Source organism: Syngnathoides biaculeatus, chromosome 20 (genome assembly GCF_019802595.1).
Source record: "Syngnathoides biaculeatus isolate LvHL_M chromosome 20, ASM1980259v1, whole genome shotgun sequence".
Taxonomy (NCBI): Eukaryota; Metazoa; Chordata; class Actinopteri; order Syngnathiformes; family Syngnathidae; genus Syngnathoides; species Syngnathoides biaculeatus.
This window is the reverse complement of record NC_084659.1, coordinates 316877-341201: the sequence shown is the minus strand read 5'-3', so window position 1 is coordinate 341201 and position 24325 is coordinate 316877. Positions and strand designations below refer to the sequence as shown.

General features: G+C 43.7%; 1 protein-coding gene, 1 long non-coding RNA gene and 1 other non-coding gene across 3 annotated transcripts in view; 1 reads left to right on the top strand and 2 right to left on the bottom strand.

The window, feature by feature from the left end:
- LOC133493800 (gastrula zinc finger protein XlCGF57.1-like) overlaps positions 1-18756 on the top strand; it is a 42423-nt gene extending 23667 nt beyond the window's left edge. The window contains exon 5 of the mRNA XM_061807618.1: positions 18719-18756. Coding sequence (XP_061663602.1) covers positions 18719-18741 — 23 coding nt within the window. The 3' untranslated portion in view covers positions 18742-18756. The remainder of the gene's footprint in view (positions 1-18718) is intronic.
- Positions 3075-3147, bottom strand: trnav-cac (transfer RNA valine (anticodon CAC)). The gene has a single exon. It is a non-coding gene; the product is annotated as a tRNA-Val (tRNA).
- A 4007-nt stretch (positions 18757-22763) lies between the features above and the next one.
- LOC133493848 (uncharacterized) overlaps positions 22764-24325 on the bottom strand; it is a 5116-nt gene continuing 3554 nt past the window's right edge. Inside the window, exon 4 of the long non-coding RNA XR_009793199.1 lies at positions 22764-24325. This exon is cut by the window's right edge and continues 833 nt beyond it. This is a non-coding gene — a long non-coding RNA (uncharacterized LOC133493848).

The following is a 24325-nucleotide window of genomic DNA, read 5'->3' as shown; positions in this document are numbered from 1 at the left end:
TTTGGGGTTCCACCACCAAGTCTCCTTCTCCCCTTTCCTACCAGATGACACACCAAGTACTCTCCTGCCTGTCTCTCTGATCACCTTGGCTGTCGTCGTCCAGTCTTCCGAGAGCTTCGGTTGTCCATTGAGAGCCTGTCTCACCTCTTTCCGGAAGGCCGCACAACATTCTTCCTTTCTCAGCTTCCACCACATGGTTCTCTGCTCTACCTTTGTCTTCTTAATCTTCCTACCCACCACCAGAATCATCCTACATACTACCATCCTATGCTGTCGAGCTACACTCTCCCCTACCACTACTTTACAGTCAGTAACCTCCTTCAGATTACATCGTCTGCACAAAATATAATCTACCTGCGTGGTTCTACCTCCGCTCTTGTAGGTCACTATATGTTCCTCCCTCTTCTGGAAATAAGTGTTCACTACAGCCATCTCCATCCTTTTTGCAAAGTCCACCACCATCTGCCCTTCAAAGTTCCTTTCATGGATGCCGTACTTACCCATCACTTCTTCATCGCCCCTGTTTCCTTTACCAATATGTCCATTACAATCTGCACCAATCACAACTCTCTCGCTGTCTGGGATGCTCAGAACTACTTCATCTAGTTCCTTCCAGAATTTCTCTTTCAACTCTAGGTCACATCCTACCTGTGGTGCATAGCCGCTAACCACATTATACATAACACCCTCAATTTCAAATTTTAGTCTCATCACTCGATCTGATACTCTTTTCACCTCCAAGACATTCTTAGCCAGCTCTTCCTTTAAAATAACCCCTACTCCATTTCTCTTCCCATCTACTCCGTGGTAGAATAATTTAAACCCTGCTCCCAAACTTCTAGCCTTACTACCTTTCCACCTGCTCTCTTGGATGCACAGAATATCAACCTTTCTCCTAATCATCATGTCAACCAACTCCTGTGCTTTTCCTGTCATAGTCCCAACATTCAAAGTCCCTACACTCAGTTGTAGGCTCTGTGCATTCCTCTTTTTCTTCTGACGCTGGATCCGGTTTCCTCCTCTTCTTTGTCTTCGACCCACAGTAGCTGAATTTCCACCGACGCCCTGCAGGTTAGCAGTGCCGGGGGCGGGCGTTGTTAACCCGGGCCACGACCGATCCGGTATGGGATTCTTTAGATGAACGCTCATATTTGTTTGGCACAGTTTTTACGCCGGATGCCCTTCCTGACGCAACCCTCTGCATTTATCCGGGCTTGGGACCGGCCTACAGATTGCACTGGTTTGTGCCCCCATAGGGCTGCATTAGTTCACCAATTGCTCCAAAATGTATTTTTCATTTTCCTGATCATGGATGCATTTGGCAATTAAACTACTGAAATGAGAGCCAAATTGACCCCTCCGTTACAGGGCACTTAACCACGCCTCCTGAAGTGACATCACGCCACGTGCGTTGTCGTAAGATAAACAATTCGTAAAAAATGGCAAATACAATACAATACATTGTTTGACGTGCAGACGCCATGCTTCTGATTTCATTCAAATCAACGATATATTATAGATTCTAAATACAATACACTCTGAACTGAGAGAGACGCCATGCTTCTGATTTCATTCAATCATTCACACGTAGCAATGTTATGCTAGCGAAGAACGTCTCATTCATTTATACGAGACGTGTATTAAAAATCACATTTAGGGCATATCTTCGTGCAAACACAGTCTGGTTAAGCTTCGGCCGCGAGCCAGCAAGAAACCGACACGTTTGTGCAGTCCGATCATCGCTAAATATCGCTCAACAAAGAATAAGTGTGTCAATCGTTCACACGTAGCAGTGTTATGCTCGCGAAGAACTTCGAATTCATTTATATGAGACATGTATTGAAAATTAAATATAGGGCATACCTTCGTGCAAACATATGTGTTCCGGTTGATATTAGATGGATTTAGTTGATGATGCGGTCTTCCACAAAATTTGATCCATCGAAGGCATTTTTCGTACTGGGTCTTCGGTTTCGGAAAGGGTACGAATCGAACTCCACCAACTAGCCTTTCAGAATACCTGTCGTCACTATTACAAAGTCCGTGACTACACCTCTTAACCATATCTATTGTTAAATAACCCAAATATGGGATAAAACGCTAACAAAACCTATACTGGACCATGCAATGTTGTCTGAGAAAATGGCGGGAGCAAAAACGGGCTTTGGTTTATGCAGATCTCTGGCCTCTGATTGGTCAGTGACGAGGATTGCGCAATATCCACGGAGGGGTCAATTATTCAACAAATGACTAGAGTTTGGAAAATCGCAACTGTTTTTAGATGTATTTGTTTTTCAACATTTCTGATTTTTAAAGGAATGAGAAAGGTCTTCATGGCTCACCCATAATGATTACAAATAAAATAAAGCAAGAATGAATAATCATTTCCTCATTTGCAACTGTGTATTTATTTCCAATTCCACTGTGGGAAAGTTAGTATTTCTAAATTATCCTGAGAGCACAAGATGTTTTTTACAAATAGTAACAAGAACATTCAAACCAATTTCTTCTCAACACCGTTGACCTCGTGGGCTTCCCGACCGCTTGATGACACCATAGTGCATATAAACCACCATGAAGCTTTGGACCGTGTAGAAATTGGCTGCAAGGCTTCATTTGGGTACACATGTTATCCATTGCACCATTTGCCTCACGGTGGCTTAAAGCCCTACCAAAGCCCATTTTAAGGACTGTCACTGTTCCACGCAAATTTCAAACCTCAGGACTAAAAAAAAAAAAAAAAAAAAAAGAACTCCACGGATTTGGTCCTGCTGTGCCTCAGATTTGAACCAGAGTTGCTGGAGCCACAACACAGAGTATGAACCACGATATTATCACACAGGTACGGGACGAACATGCAAACTCCACACTGGTGGATATGGAATTGAACCCAGGTTCTCAGAACTGCGAGGCCAATGCTCTTACAGGCGCAACCGTAAAGTCCTTTCTCACACCCAGTTTTGAAACAAGTACCAGGCACACATCAGCAGTATTAATCTATGAAAATGTCCACTCTCCTTAAGATATACAACATGAGCAAAAAAAAACCAAAACAGGTCCTTGACAATAAAGCTTGTTTCCACCCGGTCTCAAACTGGGGACCTTTCGCATGTGAGGTGAACGTGATAACCACTACACTATGGAAACTACCACACTGTGCTGGTGAAAGATGAAACATGAAACTCTAATTTAGAGATTTTTTTGTTTTTTTTAACAGAAGAAAAAAGTATTCAGGAGTGACTAAACTTAGATGTAAACTTAAATTTACATTCAAGCTAAAATATGAAATCAAAGCAACACTGGATTGGGATTAATGTTGACTTGAGACACAAAACAACAAAGTCTTAGTAGCAAACAGTTGCCTGGACGCTCAGTTGACTTTTTCTTTCAATCGGTTTCCTGGTCCTCTTGCACTCCAGAAAGTCTGACTGCAGACCTCACCTCTCAGCACCCCCACCTCACATCTCAAGTCCCATCCTGCAGACCCCAACCGCCACCGTCAGGCAGGGAACGAAGTAGAATAATCTGAAAGTTGTGTCCCTTTCTGTTTCAGCGTTTAAGGAACTTAGTTGAATATTTTTTAAATAATCTTCAATTTTCAGTTTCAGCATTAAATCCATTCGTGTACAGCACTGCACACTTCATTCACAGTTTTCATTTACGGTTGAAGTTTTTCAATCTTTTATTTAGAAATCAGTGAATATTTAAATATGATGATGATGATGATGACTTCACTCGATCGACCACTGATGTTTTCTTGGCATGGAAGGAAACCGGATTGGCCGGAGAAAAAACTCGCTCAGAGAACATGCCGACTCTTTTTCATCTGTGGTTCTGAGCTGGTCATCCCGTGAGAATATTGGCTTCTGTTGGCCAGGATAGGGAGACAAAGGGTCGTTTCATGGACAGTATCTCCACCTGTCATGCGGAAGACCGGGGTTTCACTCCCTGACGGGGAGTTAAATAATGCTACCTTTTGCTTTTCGTGGGGTTCTTATTTGCGGAAAGCAAGCAGAGCAACCTTGTTCCCAAGCAGGAACCTCACATGTATTAAGCGAATATAATGACTGCTCCTACTTTGAACCTCTGTCCCAAGAACTGTGATGCCAACAGTCTAACAAGTTTCACAATCGTGCTGTCCGAGAATGTTTTAAGTGTTTCACGATTTGTTTTGCACACCTGCCCATGAGTAACTGCACCTGAACACATGGGCAATGCGAGCTTACAAGGTGGTTTGGTGGTCCTGCCGACAGACATCACGCAAGCAACAGATTCAGTTGGGTACTACATTAGTTGAGATTTTTGCCCAAGATGCTCAAGGTCCTGTTTGGAAACAAAGCTGCTCTGCTTGCTTTCCGCAAAGAAGAACCCCATGAAAAGCTGAAGTCAACTTTATTTAACTCCCCGTCGGGGAATCGAACCCCGGTCTTCCACGTGACAGGCACTGTCCACTATACTAACGAGGAGACTGTCATGCTTAGTTCCCTGTAAGAGAAGCACTCATCCATCCATTTTCTTAGCCGCTTATCCTCACAAGGGTCACGGGGAATTGCTGGAGCATATCCCAGCTCTCAATGGGCAGGAGGCAGGTTCCACCCGCACAGCCGCACTCACAATCACACCTTAGGGCAATTTAGAGTGTCCAATTAATATTGCATGCTTCTGGTATGTGGGAGGAAACCAGAGTACCAGGAGAAAACCCACGCAGGCCCAGGGAGAACATGCAAACTTCACAGCCGGGGCCGGGAGTGAACCCGGGTCCTGAAAACTATGAGGCCGACGCGTTCCCAGCTGAACCACAGTACCGCCAGCCAAATGAACTCAGATAGTTACAAAAATGTTTTTTTAGTTAGTTATGTCATGTTGTGCAATATTGGCTCATACGGTGATGCAAGGCACACAAACATACATTTACACAGAATGAATCCTCAGTATACTTTAAAATAAATATGTTTTGCATTTTTGTCATCTTTGTCATCTTTGTCATTCTATTTCATCATTGGTCATTCTAAAAAAAAAAAAAGATGTCACCCCCTGGTCGATTGCGAGCGTCTGGCTGCTTGAAAAGTAGATCTTGGGATAAAAAAGTCTGGGCACCCCTGGTTTCGGTTATATTTTTATTTCTAGAAGTGGTGCATTTGGAGTTGTCATTGGCTGTAAGCTATAATCATCAAAATTATACAAGAATAAAAAGAATCACGAAATATTTCAGTATGCAGTGCATTTCTTTGAGTTTCCCTTTTTGAATTGAAATAAAACTGTCAGAGATATTCCTAGAAAGACAGCTAAGACAAGCCTGAAGATTGTAGAGAGTGAACTCAAACCAACCAAGATTGTCTTTTCGTGCACGGGACAGACGGAGAACACACTGTGAGAGTGCGCTACCTCAGACGGCAGTGGTGGTAGTCCCTGTCTGCTCTTTTTTATTGCATTCTCAGGTCAAAGGGTTCCATGGTTACACAGTGAAAATGCTGACACAGATGGCTTCACCAACAGCACACAAACACGAAGGTACATGTTTCTTCAAGGCCGCAAGAGTGTCCTGATAAACCCACAAGAGAAAAGGCATGGCATTGTTTAAAGACATGTTTATGGCATTTGGGGGTATCCTCCTGCGGTAAAAGGGCGTTATCTCCTCCCGGTGTTGAGGAGTATCTGCTTAAGATCAGAAAGGAAACACGCTGAGGCCAGGATGGAGACATCGCTTCCCAGTGTTCAGGGGCATCAGCTTGAGGTCGGCAGGGGGGCATCGCCTCCCAGGTGTCACTGGGTCACACTTCAAGACACGCAAGCAGCTCACAAAGAGAACAATTCAGACTAAGACTACTACTAAGTTTTGCATGTGGGAGGAACCCGGAATGAAACCTCATGCAGGCACAGGGAGAACATGCAAACTCCACATGTGAGGTTGAACAGGTTATGGACCCAGTAGGGAAGTCGGAGGCTGAGGGAACTGCTTATGCTTTGGTGGAGATGAAAAGATCTGTATGACTTATCGGAGATACCAGAGCTTGCTCGGGCTCAAGGCAGGCGAGAAAATGTCTCTTTGTGATATTTTCCTTCCACATTTCTCAACTTATATGTTTCAGTCTCATCCATCCATTTTCTTTGACACTTATCCTCATGAGGGTTGCAGAGAGTGCCGGAGCCGATCCCAACTGTCAACAGGCAGGAGGCGAGGTACGCCATGAGCTGGTTGCCAGCCAATCACAGGATACATTGAGACAAAGAGCCGCATTCAACAATCACACCACTGCACAAGACCAAGGAGCAACAGTGTTAACCTTCTTGACACATAGTATACCATGTGACAATGGGAAATTGTCAAGGAAGAGCGTTTATAGGGGCTCGTCCAGGATTTGAAACCGGGACCTCTCGCACCCAAAGTGAGAATCATGCGCCGAGACCAAGGAGACACAAAACTTATCATTTGACAATGTTTTTAGAATCATTTCACAAGACCAGGAGGAGGCAACCCACATTTCTTGAGCTTTTTTTTAGCGCCGCTCTAGTGGTTCGCTCAAGCTTTTTCATAAATGGATAAAATTGGAAAAAGATGGAGCTTTATGTGAAACATTTAATAAATGTGGCCACAGATGAGGAAGAGAGCAGCCATCTCCCCATCAAAAATGTCACAACTAATGCTGCCAAAATGCAATGTTTTAATTTGCCCTGTCTGTTTTTTGGGAAGAGATGCCTTTCTAAAACTAGGACTGGGCATAATTCCCTGTCTGACAGGAAAAATAGAAGTAAAAAGAAAAAAAAGGAATTACTGGGAGGACAGTTAAATATCTTACAAAATAGGAATCCAGCGCTCTATTATCACACCTTGGATATTCCAAACAAACCTCCCACAAGAACAGGAGATTTCTTGCTGCAAACAGCTCAAGACGTGATTGAACAACCACAAAATGACGTAGGAAGTGACTCATTGCATGTGACTATGTAGTATAAGATAAACTTATAACAGCCCACACCAGACAAAATCATGATTATCTGTACTCAGATGGTATATCAGTCGTGGTCACAGGAACAAGACTGACTGACAAACTAAATGCACTACACAAGGAATGGACACCACCACACACGTCATTACAACAGGAGTGGGAGAGTTTGGCACAATTTGTTTTGGTAGTACGAAATGTTCCTGATTGGACAGAAAAAGAACCTGATTTGGATTGGGACGACTGAACTGTACAGACAATATCTTATTGGACAGTCTTAAACAATCTGGGACCAGATGCTGCTGTATTCACGGTGGTATCACAATCTACAAAGACAATACTGGAAAAATAGAGGACTAGCAACAACTACAGGGAACACAGTGACACATGCAGAGCTACTACAAAATTTGCTCATAGCAGTTCAATTACTAAAAAAAAATAGCCATATGTAAATGTGCAGTACACATAAAATACAGACAAAGAATCATTAGGAAATGGATTTACAGATAAAATAGCAAAAGAAGCAGCAGCCAAAACCTTTATGGGATTAGCTGACCATGTAACCAATGAAGACATACTTTGAGATGATGTGTTAAACAAAATGCAACAACAAAGCTTACCAGCAGAACTAAAAATGTGGAAAAAATAAGGTACTACATTACAAAATGGGAATTATTTCAGCACAGATACAAAAAAAAAAAAAAAAATTCTACCAAAAACATTTTTAAGTGGGCGGCAATCTTGAGCCATGGGAAGTCTCAGGTCTCAACAGGGGGAATGGTAGCCCTGGTACAAAGGCATTACATGATCCATGGATTTAACTTCTATGCAAAAAAACTTTTGTAGGGCTTGTTTGATCTCTCCCACTGCCAAGGTCGCTGTAGTCCAGTTACACATGGGAGTGAGACTGCTGTCATAATGGCAACTAAACAGTTAAATTTTACTGTTGGGTGTTGGATAAAAACGCAACCCTTTATTTTCATTTTTCTGTTAGAGTGGTACAAAACAAATTGGATAACTACATACAAAAAAACGTGTCCAAAAGATTGTGTTGTTCGCATAGATCGAGAGATAATATCAATGCTATTAATTGATAACAAATGCAAAAAAAATAAAAATAAAAAAGTTGGGGGATTCTGTGTATCCATTAACTTCTCTTGAAAAACAAAAAAAAACCTGTTTTCTAATGGCGTGTCACTCGGAAATTTCACATGCATCAATTTGATAGGACTAGAAACAAATTGGAATTTTATCAGCATTGATGTGTAAAGCCATTTTTGTGCCATTGTCATGGTGGTGCGGCAGTAACTGTCTTTTTGATTTTTTTTTTACGCCGTATGCCTTTCCTGACGCAACCCTTCTGCATTTATTCGGAGAGAGAGCTGGAGCCAATCCCAGCTAACTTCGGGCAGCGGCAGACTACACCCCGAACTGGTCGCCAGCCAGTCACAGTGCAGATGTCGACACCATCACTGAGCGGGAATCAATCCCACGCTGCCTTCACTCGAAATGTCCCTCTGAGGGAAACCCGAACTACAACGTGGCCCGCAAGAGAAATGAGTTTGACATCCCTGTACTACACCATCAGAAAAAAAAAAAGTAACAACTTACTGTGCTTTAATAACCTTATTACTGCCATTTGTTTATTCATCCTATGTCTGTTTATGAATTAACCTCTACTGTCCATGCAGTTTTACCCAAACACTGGCGTAGACTGAGCAAGAGCTGAATGACATGGACAAAATAGCAGAAAGAAACACGTTGATACACTTTACACACTGTAAAAGGTCATCTCAGCTGAGTCACCCAAGGGGAAAGATGAGCAAAGACCAGGATACAGTGGGTGCAGATTTATAGTATCTGAAAATACCTGAAGGCTGGTGAAGATTTAAAAGACACTCAATTAGGGGTGACTTGGTCGATATGACTTCAAAATGGCTAAATAATATGATAGCATGTTGGGCTGCAACATTGACAGCCGTAATGATATTTTTGTTCATATGCTACTTTTGGACACCTTTAAAGCTGACAAAAATATATAACAACAGAACCAATAATTATACTCAGTCAACTATGGCGACCACACATAAGATAAAGAGGCGCAACCTCATTTCAAATAACTGTGGTAAACAACTATGTGGGAGGCATGAGAGGAGGACTCCATGTGTGCCTCCCAGTGAATCAGTTCAGCACTTTTTCAATTCCTTGGCAGAGTCTAATTGCTGGGGCTTATGCTAAATGAAAAACCCCACTTTTTTCTCACCATTTGCCAATTTAATGCTACCTTAAACCCAAATGCCATACAAAAGAATACGTATACTATGGAGGGAGTATTTTAACCGAAAAGGCCTGAGGAACATTTTTTAAATAGGAAACAAGACTGGTTGTTATTAATGTAGAATGCAGCTAACAATGTAAGCTATACTTAGATCACATGGATGGGCCCTGGGCCACAAATGCGTGTAATTCCAACAGAAATCCCAACACAGTGTACCCTGGAGGTAATGACTAAAACAACTCCCAACACCACTTGTTAGAAATGGAGTGTTTATCCAACAACTAAGGCAGTAAATGATAAACTGATATTTTCTACTAATGTTGCATTGGCTAATTTCTCCTGTGTTAGCTTTACAGGGACAGATTTTAAGGTGGGAAGTCTCAACAAAACATGGTGTCATGATGTCCATCTGCAAACTGCCCCACTGCTCCCATGCAGCGATTTGTTGTGGTGGTGTGTTGGTCAAAAGTTGTACGACACACTGATAAATGCAGCAGGAACGTGTACACTGGTATCACTGCTCTTATCTGTGACTGTGTTTCCATCCAAAGCAGAGGAAATACAATTGGCCGCATCCATCTTTGGACCTCCCCTTGGGTTCTCCCGAAGGCGAAGGTCCTCTTGGAAAGATGGAGATCTGACATACATTGATGCAAATGGCATCCCAACGCCATACCAGATGAGTATAAATTGGTTAACGAGATTGCTGCAGGATGGGAATCCATCTTGTTATGGATAACCCCGAATAAAAATGTTGACAGAATCAACTGCATACATTGCAATGTACAGAAACTAGGTAATTATATGGAAGCAGGCTTTATTACCATAAGGGAACAACCAGCTGCAACCTCACTCATGATGTTCCAGCACCGCATAGCGGTCGACATGCTCCTGGCCGAGAAGGGTGGTGACTGCTCAATGTTCGGTGACCAGTGTTGTTTATTCCAAATATCACAGCACCTGATGGGTCATGCACAAGGACCATTCAAGCCCTCCGCACCCTGAACCACAAGAGGAAGGAGCACTCTGGTGTAAATACATCAGCCAGGTCTGAGTGGTGGAAGAAAAAAAATAAAAACAAAAAACTGGCAAATCTAAAAATTTGGTGTTCTCTGTCCTAGTTTCTATAGCTGTTTGCAGCTATTCTTGCATTGTGTGGATGTTGTTGTATTCCCTGCATAAAGGCATCACTTAACCAACTTAAAACCACTGCTATTGCCCCGACAAATTCAAAATTGGCAGAAATATATCAACTATTGGCACAACAGAGTAATGACAGTGATATTGTTGACCACGATGATGACGTTATGACTTCTCTTCCAGACCTGTTCTCTGATCCAGAAGATTACAAGTAATTAGTGGTATATTTTCCTCTGACTGTAAGCTGAAAGGGTGATCTATTAGATGATTTAAGGATTTGAGCAAATGTAGGATAAACAGGAGGATAATGTAGAAAAAATTGTAAATAGTATTCAGTAACAGCGTCTGACTGCAATGAAAAAATGCTTTGCTGTGCTCCAATTCAGTTAGTGTTTCTGCCTGCAGTGCAGAAATGCTTTGCTCTGCTCCAATTCAGTTACTATTTCTGCCTGCAATGAAGAAATGCTTTGCTCTGCTCCAATTCAGTTACTGTTTCTGCCTGCAATGAAGAAATGCTTTGCTCTGCTCTAATTCAGTTACTGTCTCTGCCTGCAATGAAGAATGCTTTGCTCTGCTCTAGAAAACGTGGGAGCAAATGTAGGATAAACGGGGGAAATGTAGGAATAATTGTGATCATAATTATCATACATTTGCTTCCAATAAAGAAATGCTTTGCTCTGCCCTAGATTACGTGCCAGCCTCCTAGCAGGAGATAGCAAGAACAAAAACATCTAATCATCAGAACTGTTAGAACTGCTGCCTGTTAAAGAAATGATGACCACACGTGTATTCAGCAATCTTCCACACATGCACACGCACATGAACAAACATTTACACCTTGTTTCAAACTGTTTTGGTTGTCGTCTACCTTTTGTAACATCCATGTAAATAAGGGGCGTCTTAAAACTAAATGAATAGAGGTGCTGAGGAGAGGATAATCAGAGAGTGCAGTGGTGAATTGTACGAGACAGTTCCTCTCCTCTCTCCTCGCGAGACTTGAACTGGTGTCTTTGCTTCCTTTTTTGTCCTGTTTAATGAATGTCTGATTGGTGAACCTGACAGGGAGGAAAATACATTTTTGGTTTTAATATGGTTTCTGTGAAAGGTGAAATATTAAACAAAATTATTATACTTCATTCCCTACCAGACAGTGGCGGTTGAGGTCTGCAGGATGGGACTTGAGATGTGAAGTGGGAGGTGGGGCCCCCAAGAGGTGAGGTTTGCAGCAAGACTCTCTCAAGTGAAAGAAAATGTGCAAACTCAGCATGTGGGTAGTTTGCCAAGTCTTTTCATCAATGATTTTTTTTTTTTTTATCTTCACACAAATTGCTTGACAATGTTTTTGGTGATTTCAACTTTTCACATTGACCAAAATTAATGGTCCTGGACCAATGGTTTAGGTGGACTGCCACCATGGGGAAAACAACAGTACGTTCAAGACCCCACCCAAACTCACTACTGTTGTGTCCATGAGCAAGACATACCCTGAACTGCTCCCCAGATGCTCCAGTGTGTTCCACAAAAAGTGTGTGTGTTCACTATGATGAGTAAAATGCAGACAACAAATGCATGCATATTCATGAAAATAAAGATGATTCTTCTATTTCCTCATGAAGACCTGATGACTTCTTTCTCCTGGATGTGTTGGTGGTGACTCTCTTTTCTCCAGCCATCCATCTGTCCATTTTCTTAGCTGCTTATCCTCACGAGGGTCGCAGGGAGTGCTGGAGCATATCCCAGCTGTCAATGGGCAGGAGGCGGGGTACACCCTGAACTGGTTGCCAGCCAATCACATTACACACTGACTATCGATCACCCGTTGCTGTCCATCTTGAACCCAGCCACTTACAGTCATTGTAGGCTTATCGAGACTCGTAAGCCTTGAGTTCATCAAGGGTATATGCGCTCACAGAATTCACGAGATAATTAACGATGTCGGACATGTAATGTCAGGGTAGCCTTCAAGACTCCACTTGCTTGCTTGAAATTCACATGGATCTTTGCCGCCGATGTCCAATTTCTCCAAGTATCTGGCTCTGCTTAAAACATCAACATGTTTTGGTCCACTATGTTGGCATTCATTTTAAACGACGTCATAAGTTTCTGTTAGAATAGTATCGGACATGTATGAGGGCAGCAGAACAGCGGTGAGATGTGCCGTTGGTATGTTAGAAGAATTTAAGGTGTATCAGGGCTCCGCGCTGAGCCCCTTCCTGTTTGCAGTGGTAATGAATAGGCTGACAGATGAGGTTAGACTGGAATCCCCTTGGACCATGATGTTCGCAGATGATATTGTGATATGCAGTGAAAGCAGAGAGCATGCAAGGAACAATTAGAAATATGGAGCCATGAACTGGAAAGGAGAGGAATGAAGATTAGCCGAAATAAAACAGAATATATGTGCGTGAATGAGAAAGGTGGAGGGGGAAGAGTGAGGCTACAGGGAGAAGAGATAGCGAGGGTGGACGACTTCAAATATTTAGGGTCAACAATCCAGAGCAATGGTGAGTGTGGTAAGGAAGTGAAGAAACGGGTCCAAGCAGGTTGGAACAGCTGGCGGAAGGTGTCTGGTGTGTTATGTGACAGAAGAGTCTCTGCTAGGGTGAAGGGCAAAGTTTACAAAACAGTAGTGAGGCCGGCCATGATGTAGGGATTAGAGATGGTGGCACTGAAGAAACAACAGGAAGCAGAACTGGAGGTGGCAGAAATGAAGATGTTGAGGTTCTCGCTCGGAGTGAGCAGGTTGGAAAGGATTACAAATGAGCTCATTAGAGGAACAGCCAAAGTTGGATGCTTTGGAGACAATGTTCGAGAGAGCAGACTTCGATGGTTTGGACATGTTCAGAGGCGAGAGAGTGATTATATTGGTGGAAGGGTGCTGAGGATGGAGCTGCCAGCCAAAAGAGCGAGAGGAAGACCAAAGAGAAGGTATATGGATGTGGTGAGAGGAAGATGCAGAAGATAGGCTAAGATGGCGAAAGATGACATGCTATGGCGACCCCTAATGGGACAAGCCGAAAGGAAAAGAAGAAGAAGAAACCAACAAAGGCTAAGTGCAAAGGAAAGACATATAACACCGTGACTACCGAGAAACCTTGCATATTACCTAGGGCCCGATACCCGTGACATGTTAACTCTTCCCAAAATACGCTATGACGCACGATGTGAAATAAAAGCATTCCTTCGAAGAGTATGGACCAAATTTCTGACAGATGTATATTGATTAAACCAGGAAGGCCCCAGGAACTGAATCAAGTAGACCAAATGAATGCGACCCCCCTCCCCATTTGAATATCCACACTATTTCAGCACTTCAAAGCAGGAAGAGAGGTTGCAGCAAAACTCCAGATGCTAGTCCTAATGTCAAGATTTTTCAGAAGTGAACAGGGAAAGAAAAAAGTTACCTTCAAAAAGTGAAATCCGTAGACTTGCTGCCACTCAGCCCAACATACTCCAGCATAATTTGGAATGTAACAGCCACGAAACTGGCGATTAACACAGTTTTGTGCTGCACAGGTTGGCATGCTTGTTTTGGGAGTATCAAGATGGCGGATATCTGCTTCTGGCGACTTCACCTATAGTGGCCAATGACCTATCCAGTCTTTTTTTAGATTAGTGGTTCTTCCCCGCGAGCCTTGGTGGCACAGGCTGGTCACAGCGCCCCTGCTACTTGCGCTAAAAGAGGGAAAAAAAAGCGAGTTAACCCACAAAATTGTCATTCTCGAACAACACATGACTTAACAAGTTTAAGGATTTGCGTTTCCCAACCAAGTGACGAATTTGGGTTATGACAATGAAAGCACCGAATCTTTACCACTAGACAATCTGACGAGCCATACCCTGAACGGGTCAGTCCTGGATCGTTAAACATTCTCACTGCAGCCAACAGCTTTTTACAGAAAACTTTTGTGGCAGTTTCCACAGCTGTGATCACGTAGTGGTTAGTTCTCTGCGTTGTTGCCAGGCAATGCTTGTTCAATTCTGGGTTACTGCAGGTATAGAGGCCCTCAGTCGCCTTTTTCGATGCTGCTATTTGACCGTGGGACAGAAAAAATTGTCCACATGGTTTTGCAGAAGGTGCAGGACATATGTAGGGATAGTGGCGCAATGGATACTGCGTCTGACTGCGGATCAGAAAATTCTAGGTTCAACTCCTGGCTAGCTCGGTTGTCTTTTTTTTTTTTTTTGCTTGTGGTTTCAAAGCTAGTTCGGAATGATGTTTTAGGTATGTTCACCTGAAATGTCTTCTTTGAAGGTCAGATCACAAAGATATATTTTCTTCTTGATTCTCGAGAACTTCTTTATAAACCACATCTGCCATTTTAATGTACTTATATAGCAGAGATGCAATGAAATCAGAAAATACGATGTAGAATGCGCATTCTGCTTTTTGCAAGATATTCGTCTCTTTCCGGTGCTGTGACGTCACACAAACCATACATCGTGTTCATTTGCTGTTGTGTGCTATTGCTCATGCTGTTGTTCCCGTCCTTGTCCTTATTTGGTGTCGTATGATTTCTAAAGATCACATTAGTTTATCACAGGGGTGTCACACTCATTTTCTCATTTGCCACACTGTAGCTATGGTTTCCTCAGAGGGCTGTTATGAAACTATAAAAATGTACACATAAAATTTATGAACTCGTTTCAGAATTAGAAATCAAGGGTCATGGGTTTTTCAACTATTGTTGGAGTTTGATAACACAAAAAAAAGATAGTAAAATCTCAACATTGTCATTTATGATATGACCATTTGAAATTTTGATCCAAATTTTAACAAAAATCATGGAATTTGGCACAGCTCATTTGCCTTCGCGGGTCGTACAATATCACGTGTGATTTATGGCGTGGCATTTGTTTTTACAAATGGGTCAGGCAGCGGCAAAATTTATATTTTTTCTGCACTAAACCATTGGTCCACAGCCATCAATTTCAGTCAATGCATAAAGCTGAAATCAAAAAAACTTTCATATAATTAGTTTTAAGAAAAACAAAATCATTGATGAAAAGCCGTGACAAACAGCTGCTTGCATTCTCAGTTTGCTTTTCGTCTTTCTCTCTGTTTCCTGGTCCTCTCAAGCCTGTCCACCTTAGCCTCCGTATAAGTGTGTTAATCTGTTCAAAATAGAAAAGACTTCATTTAAAAAGTGAAAAATGGTAGATTAAATCTTCTGAATTAAATGCATTTAAAGAAAAAAATGTGATGCTTTAATAAAAATGAATGAAGCGCCTCAAAATCAGAGTTCACTATCATTCCAGATCAGTGAATAAGCAACTGAACTTAATCTTTGAAAATTGTCAGGGTTATTTTTTGACTTCACCATTCTGAGCAAAAATGTTCATTTTGAATTTCAGATATCAGTAATTCTATTTTGATGCCTCATTTGTGGGTCTGAAACTATGTATTGTTTCCACTTTACTTTGTGTCATAAATGCCTGCCCCGACATCGGATGTGAGCCACAATGCGCAAGGCTTGACCGATCTTTTCATTGGAGAGTGACTACGGGTGGGCACAGTGGGAAAATGGCAAAATATTGCACCAATCAAACTGTGTATTTGTTCTCCAAATAATTTCTAATACAATATTGTGAAACACTTCAGTCCCAATCTATTGAAAGCATCCTTGACAATTTTTCTCTCTGTGGCCTGACTCTGTTATTCAGACATGACCTATCATTTGAAATATGAACAAATGGGCAGGATTACTTTGATAGACAAAAGCGTGAACCCCCCCAGTTGGGTGTGTTTGTAATTTATGGCATTTTCTTACATGGATTGCCTTTGTCTGTTAAGAATGTATCTCTTGCAATGATTATTGTTGTAATTATTAGCAGCAGCAGGAGGCATTGAAGTCACTTGGGGAGGGGTTATTGAGGGCCTGGGTGACCCCCATGGTGGCAGCGAAGAGGTCGGGCTGGTCAAGAACATTACGTGGGAGAGGTCTTTCCGTTTTTATGAACTGGGATGAAAATGATTCTGTATAATGTTAAATCAAAGAAGATAGGTCATTATTCTGTCTTGGCTTCAATATTTATTTTATAAGAAATAAATATAGGATCCAGTCGGGAAAGCGACAGATTTGCGTGTAAAACAGTTGAAATGATTATCCATATTAAATATTTATTCATATTCTCAGCAAAACAGCAAAATGTTGATAGGATTCACTTGATCGACACTTTAATGCCAATAAAGGGTTTCACATTGTTTCACTGGTTGTTTTAAAACATTTCTGATACCTCGCTCAGGAGTTCGGTATCAAATTTTAATAGGATCGTTGGAGATAGGCACTCAGAAATGAAGACAAGACACACTTCTGGCTACCAACAATTGGCACTTTATTGGTCCCATTGATTATAGGCGATTATATATTTCCCTCTCTACCTCAAGCCGGATGCGTCGCACATAATAGCAAGTTCCCATATTGCATAGCGTAAGCACACAAACAACAATCATTAACACGATCAAGGGTGGCACGAAAGTAGCACGTGCAGTGGAGGACATTCCTGTGAAGATGTCCCACCAATGATGAGCTGACGCCTGTTGTAGTAATTTAGCGGCATGCATTACTTCCCCGCTTACTACCAGAGTTGACACCATGAGACTGGAAATGTTAGACGCATGTGACTCGATGAGTTTTTGGATGTCTGTAGAACTCTCCAATGCGCATTTGAATCGTTCCAGAGACACTGACCAGGGGGAGCGTAGTACCTCCCACTGGACCGCAGTCAACCTGCGGGACTCCGAATAGTTGGTCAAACGATACGTCATGTTTCCCCAGCGCCATATATGTACATCTCGAAGGCATCCTACAAAAGGAACCGAAGGTACTTGTGAGTTATTTTGTGTTGTAGCCACACAGAGAGTATGCGGTCCAACTTGCCACATCATCTCTCTGGCTGGCTCCCTAGTCCAATCACAAAGTACAACCTCTGAGTCGGTTAGGCACAGATTCGAGTATGCATGTTGTAATCTGCAAGCCAACCCTTGGTCTGTTAAGTCACATAAATCTGATTTAAATGTTTTGTTGGTTTTTGGTTCAAACCACTCTCCGTCCATGTGTAAAAACCATATTATTCCAATTTCTCCTTGGTAATCCGCGTCGATTACCCCTGCTTGGATGGTTAACCCTTTCAGGGATAAACCACTCCTTGGTAGAACATGACCATATGTCCCTTTCGGACATTGTCGTCCCAACCCTGTTCTCACAATTTGGATTTCTTGTGGGAGGATGGTTTTTGTATTTAGTGTCCGCAAATCCAGTCCAGCAGAGCCTGGCGTGGCTCTTACCGGAATTTCCGCATTTGGATCTATTTTCCACATTTTAATGGTTCCCTCAGTGCTTACCGTTTCTTGATTGGAGATCATCCGGATCAGTGGGGTCACTCCTGATCCCACCGGTCGGTTGTTGAGTTGTTCAACCAACAACTCCAATTGTTCTCGCCATTTATTGAGGGTTCTGTCAGAAGCATTTTTCCTCATCGTTTCCTTCAATAGCCCATTCATGCGTTCAATCAATCCTGCAGCTTGTGGGTGATATGGAATGTGATAAATCCATTCCACGTTTTGTTCCTGAGACCATTTTCGCACCGCATTTCCTGTGAAATGGTTTCCGTTGTCTGATTGTATTTGGATGGGTGTTCCATAATACCCTTTAATCAAATTCAAGCACTTGATGGTGCTATTCTGATTGGCATGTTTGCAAGGGTGTACCACCAATACTCCTGAGAAGGTGTCAACAGCAGTACACACAAATCTGCACCCTTTTGATAGGGGCATCGGGCCAATGAAATCCATTTGCCAAATTTGTCCTGAACTTTTCCCTCTATGCAACTGTCCTTGGACATGTTGCGGGACTCCCCTCTTGTGATGTTGGCATTCCTCGCAATTCATGATTGCAGTTTTGACATCATCCAATTTTAAATCAATTCCCCGGTCTCTTGCCCACTGCAGTGTTCCCTGAACGCCCCAGTGTCCTGCCTTGTAGTGCGCCCACCTCGCAAGGCCTGGACTCGACTCTCGCTCGACCACCATGATTTTTGCTAGTTGGTCGGCGGCTTGGTTGTACAGGGCTTCCGCATCTGTACGGTTAGTGTGTGCATCCACATGTGACACAGTAATGGGAATTTCCTTTGCCTTTTCCCATATCTGTGCCCATCGTTCTTTGCCCCACACTTCCTTGTTGTGTATCTTCCAATTAGTAGCATGCCATGTTGGCATCCATGTTAGTAGTCCTTGTACCACTGACCATGAGTCTGAATACAGGTGGGCTCCCATGGGTCCTCCCTGCATTATTACCATGTGCACAGCTTTTAGCTCAGCCCACTGACTGCTCTTTCCTTCTCCCATTTCTTCTAGGGACTGTCCTGCCTGTGGATTGAACGCCCCAGCTTTCCACTTTCGCTTGCCAGCATGATACTGACAAGAACCATCTGTAAACCAGGCATTTTGTTTCTCATTGTCGGTCAATTCATCCCACTTTTTTCCAGCTTTCACCGGGGATTCTTCCAGAGGCTTCACCTCGAATGGGACCTCATCCTTATCGGGAACGTCTGCAATTTGCTCGTGCAACATCGACACGCCCTTTATTCCTGGTTTCACTCGCTCTGAAATATACCATTTTATGATGCTTGCCTCCTGTGCAGTCCCTATCCTGTGGGTGGTGGGATTACTCATCACCCAGGTCAATAAAGGAATATGAGTTCTCATTATTACTTCATGACCTACTGTCTGTGCTTCCGTCTCTACTAACGCCCAATAACATGCTAATAGTTGTTTTTCAAAGGGAGTATATTTTATCCCTGCGTCAGTCAGTTTTCGTGACCAAAAGCCTAGAGGCTTTCTGATTTTCCCCTGCTTTTGCCACAAACTCCAATTTGCGTAGTCGTTTAACGCAGACACCTGCAGCTCCACAGGTCCTGATTGCATTTTCCCCAAAGATACTGCCTGTTGAATGGCCTCTTTTGCCAATTCAAACGATGCCTGTTGTTCAGGCCCCCAATCAAAATCCTCCTTCTTCCTAGTACATTTGTACAAGGGTTGGAGAATTTGTTCCAAATGGGGAATGTGATGTCTCCAAAACCCAAAGAGCCCAATGTATTTTTGAGCGTCCTTTTTGCTGTGTGGACCTGGGAAGTTCGCCACCTTTTCTTTTGCATTGGTTGTAATCTCTCTTTCCCCCTTGTTCCAAATTATCCCCAGAAATTTGGCAGTCTGGGCAGGTCCTTGGATTTTAGCAGGGTTTATTTCCCAACCAGACTCTTTCAGTTGCTCAATGATTTTACTCAGCCATTCTTTCACTTCCGGTTCAGTGTTTCCCTGTATCATGATATCATCGATGTAATGTGACACCAACATGTGTCGGGGCACCGGTACTTCCGCTAGGTGCTCTGCCACAATCCTGTGACATATCGTTGGGCTATGCAGGTACCCTTGGGGGAGACGAGTAAAGGTGTACTGTCTTCCTTCCCAGGTAAATGCAAACTGTTCCATTTTGTCCTCGGGAATAGGTATGGTGAAAAAGGCGTTGGCCAAATCCATCACTCCATACCATGTTCCACTGTGATGCTGTATCCTCTCAATGATGCTAATAGCATCCGGGACAGCTGACGTCAGTGCTGGTGTCAGTTTGTTCAATCGTCGGTAATCTACCGTCATGCGCCAAGTGCCGTCAGATTTTCTCACCGGCCACAAGGGGTTGTTCCACTTAGTTGTGATTGTCTTCAGAACTCCTGCCTCTAAGTATTCTTTTATGGTGGCAGCAATCTCTTCCTGTCCCCCAGGAATTCTGTATTGTTTTTGGCAAACAGTTTCGGTGGCCTCAGGGATAGGAAACGGGGTCATTTTCACCTTCCCCACTAAAATGGTTTGAATGTTGATTTCAGTTCCAAATTGGAATTTTCCTATCTGTAAATACAGTGTCATTCCAGCCAGAATGTCCATTCCAACTATCCACTCTGGTACTGGAGTGACCACCAGATACAGATACACGTTGTACCGAATTAGCCCAATAAATTTCCATTGGAACATGGGACCGGATATCCCCTATGTTCCATCGATGTGAAGTTTTGTTCTGCCTGGTTATCTGAGTTTGACCTCTATCCTAGCTAAGATGATCCAAACTTTTGGACCTTCGATCTTTACTTCTCCCCTTTCCTTTTCCCTTGGCCTTGCCTTTTCTGACGGCAGCCACGTAACTGGGGCCTCTTGTCTCTACTAGCATGTCGTCGCTCGAGTCTGTATCTTCCTCTTCCTCTTCTTCATCCTCAAATGCATCCAAGGGAGGGGCTGTTGGTTGAGCTGCCGGCGTCATCATTCCCTTTAAGATGGTGGCCAGCTGAGCAATTTCTGATTTTCCCTTTGATCCCCTGCTCAAGCAGCTTACCTTCAATCCCCTTTGTTTGCATCTTGCAGCCAAGGCACTTGTGGGTAGCCCGTCAATTTCTTCTGCCGGTACTCCCGCTGCAATGAGTGCTTTCCACATTTCCCGCCTACTACTCCCGCCTTCGGGCGGTTTCGCGCGCGGTTGTCTGCCATCTGTTTCGGACCTGTAATTCTCAGGGCGAGGCTGATGTACTGTGTCTCCCCAATCTCCCAAAGTCGCCAACTCCAACAAGCGCGTTTTCACGTCACTGAAGCTGTTACCGACGGCTCCTAACAAAATGGTAAGTATCGCAGACCTGTAGTGAGGGGGAGCGTCTCGAATCATTGCATCACGCAGCACCTTTGGCACTGCTGTTTCATCAATAAAAGCATGACCCGCTCGCGATATCGACTCGCGCGTACACAATCTCCCCATCCTGTGAATTGCGTCGCGGATGGTTACCCAAGGCCCTTTGATCTCGGGCCAATCATGCCACGTTGGATACACAGATTGTGCTGTCATAGCATACAAGGCAAATAGCGAAAAAGAATCACCTACCGCCATTGCTCTCCCGTTTGCACGGAACTCGGCATTCATTCGAGAATCTGAACTCAATCCTCCAAATCGCAAAAAGTCCTCTGAGTCAAGCTCTATGGCGTCAGCTCCTTCCTCATACATCCGCCTGAGCCAAGAATCAGCTGGTTCTCCCTGCTTTTGTCGATACTTGGATGTTAAATGGGCTATCTCTTGCTGAGAGAAGTCCTCTTTTGTTATCGTCATTCTGGGTGGCGGCTGAGGCTGTTCTATTCGCCTCATTATAGGGTTTCCTTCCCTATCAACTATAGGAACATTATTCTCATCTCGCTGTTCTTCAAAGACGGGCAAGACAACATGCTGTTCCTCCCGTCTCCGCGAGATGGGTTTAACTTGGAGATGTCCAAGCTGTGGGTACAGCGGTTGAGGTTTCATTTCCCCGCCATACTGCATGTCGCCATCCCCCCATACGTCGCCATTCCATCCCTCTGGCTCCCAGTCTTCCTGGAGTGCCACAGCGAAGGAGCGGACCTTTGGGTTTTGGGTCGATGCGACGCGGTCTTTTGTTACTTTTCTCGCGCACCATAGAAGAAATAAAAGCCACTGATTTCTCCAAGATTTTCTGCGCTTTAGCTTGGTCAGATTCAAGCGCTTTAATCTTCTCTTTAAGTTGCGCTATCGTTTTATCTTTTTGCATTTCAGAAGCGCACACTTTATCCAAAGCCTTTGCTCTTTCCTTCCAGGCTTTGGCAAAAATCCACAACATCTCTCGGACGCCACCCAGCGGGGCTTAGTCCCTCACATCCACCCTGCTTAACATGCGCTGTAGCAGCGGTGGAGTTGCCAAGGGAATTTATCCTATCCACGGTTTAGGGCGTCCCCCGTACCGTCTAAGGAGTTTCCCTATTTCTTCAAATCCAAGGCTCTCCCAGTCGGAGACGCCATCCACGTTGGGAGCCACCTCCGCTCCCTTCACCGTTTTACACTTAAAACTTGAGGCCACTTCCGCCTCCTTCACAGTTTTGCTCTTAAAGCAACAAGCCATTTCTGAATGTATTCTCCGCGATCCTGCCGACAACGCCAAAAATGTTTTAAAACATTTCTGATACCTCACTCAGGAGTTCGGTATCAAATTTTAATAGGATCGTTGGAGATAGGCAGGGGAGGCCCTGTAGCTCAGCGGTAAGAGCACTGGTTTGGTAAACCAGGGGTTGTGGGTTCGTATCCCACTGGGGCCTCCACTCCCTGAGAAGGGTTGCGTCAGGAAGGGCATCCGGCGTAAAAATTGTGCCAAACATATATATGTGCGTTCATCTGAGATGACACGCTGTGGCAACCCCGAAAGGGACAAGCCGAAAGATACTTACTTACTTTTGTTGGAGATAGGCACTCAGAAATGAAGACAAGACACACTTCTGGCTACCAACAATTGGCACTTTATTGGTCCCACACAGAAATGGTAACACAACCACAAGCACAAATCACGTGGTATGAAGCTAAGTAATATCCAACCAGCTCTTAGAAGAATATCCAGCTCTTACCGTGCGCCAATAGGAGGGAGAGCCAACACTCCCGGTAGAGCGACCTTCAATACCGGCTGGGCGTCCTTACGCAACCCGCAGCAGACTCTACCGAGAGTATCCAAAGTTCTCCTTTTATACTCTAAGCGTGTGCGGAAGGAGGGGTGAGTGGCCAATTCAGCCCGCCTAACGCCACACTATTCTTTGTTACCAACAGATGGCGTTGCACGACCTCATATGTTATGTTGAAACATCCTTTTATGACTTCGCTGGTTATACAGAGCTATTGCGAACATCTTTTAGGTTATACAAAGCTATTGCGAACATATACGAAGCTATTGCGAAACATATATGAAGCTATTGCGAAACATATACGAAGCTATTGCGAAACATATACGAAGCTATTGCGAAACATCTTTTAAATATGGAAAAACAACACAATAAAATTATTCTTACTTCAGTGGTGCTGGCTCAGCATCCTGCAGGTTTTCAACCTTGTTGCGAAGTCAACATGCCAGGCCCATTGAGATCAAAGAGTGGTTAGTGATCTGTGTTACATTTGTTCATACCACATGATTTCAGACTTTAGTATAAAAATTTGATCCAAGTGGTGGAAAGTAACCAAGCACCGTCAACTATATCATGGATCCATCAATTTTCTTAGCTGCTTATCCTCACAAGGGTCGCGGGGAGTGCCAGAGCCTATCCCAGCTGTCAACGGGCAGGAAGTGAGGTACACCCTGAAGTGGTTGCCAGCCAATCGGAGGGCACATTGAGACAAACAACCGCACTCACAATCACACTTAGTGGTAATTTAGAGTGTCCAATTAATGTTGCACGTTTTTGGGATGTGGGAGGAAACCGGAGTGCCGGGAGAAAACCCACGCAGGTACGGGGAGAACATGCAAACTCTACACAGGCGGGTCCAGGATTGAACCCGGGACCTCAGAACTGTCAGGTCAATGCTTCACCAGCTGCGCCACCATGCCGCCTATATCATGGATCACTTATCTAAATATTTTTTAAGCAAAATTGGAGTTGTGGCTCTAATGTTCCGTTTGTATAGTTCATGTATTCATCCATCTTTCGCTCCGCTTAGCCTCACTCAGGTCGTGGGAGGGCAGGCAGGAGGCAGGGTGTACTCTGGACTGTTGGCAAGCCATTCGCAGGGCAAAGAAAAAGAAGTAACAAGCCAGGCTCACATCCAAACCTACAGGCAATTCAGAGTCTTTAATTAACCAACCATCCATGTTTTGGGGATGTGGGAGGAGACCGGAGCATCCAAAGAAATCCCACAGGGGCATGGGGAAAACTGGCAAATACCACGCGGGTAGGGCTGGGATTTGAACCCAACACCTCAGACCCGTGGGGAAGATGATCTAAACACTCACCCTCTGCTGAAGGATCGATCCATCCATCTATTATCTGACATGGTTTTCCTCAGGAAGGGTGCAGGAGAGCCTCTCTCAGCTATTATCAGGCAGGAGGCAGGGTACATGCTGAACCGTTTGCCAATGAATTGCTACTTGTCGGATCCTCTATTGTTCA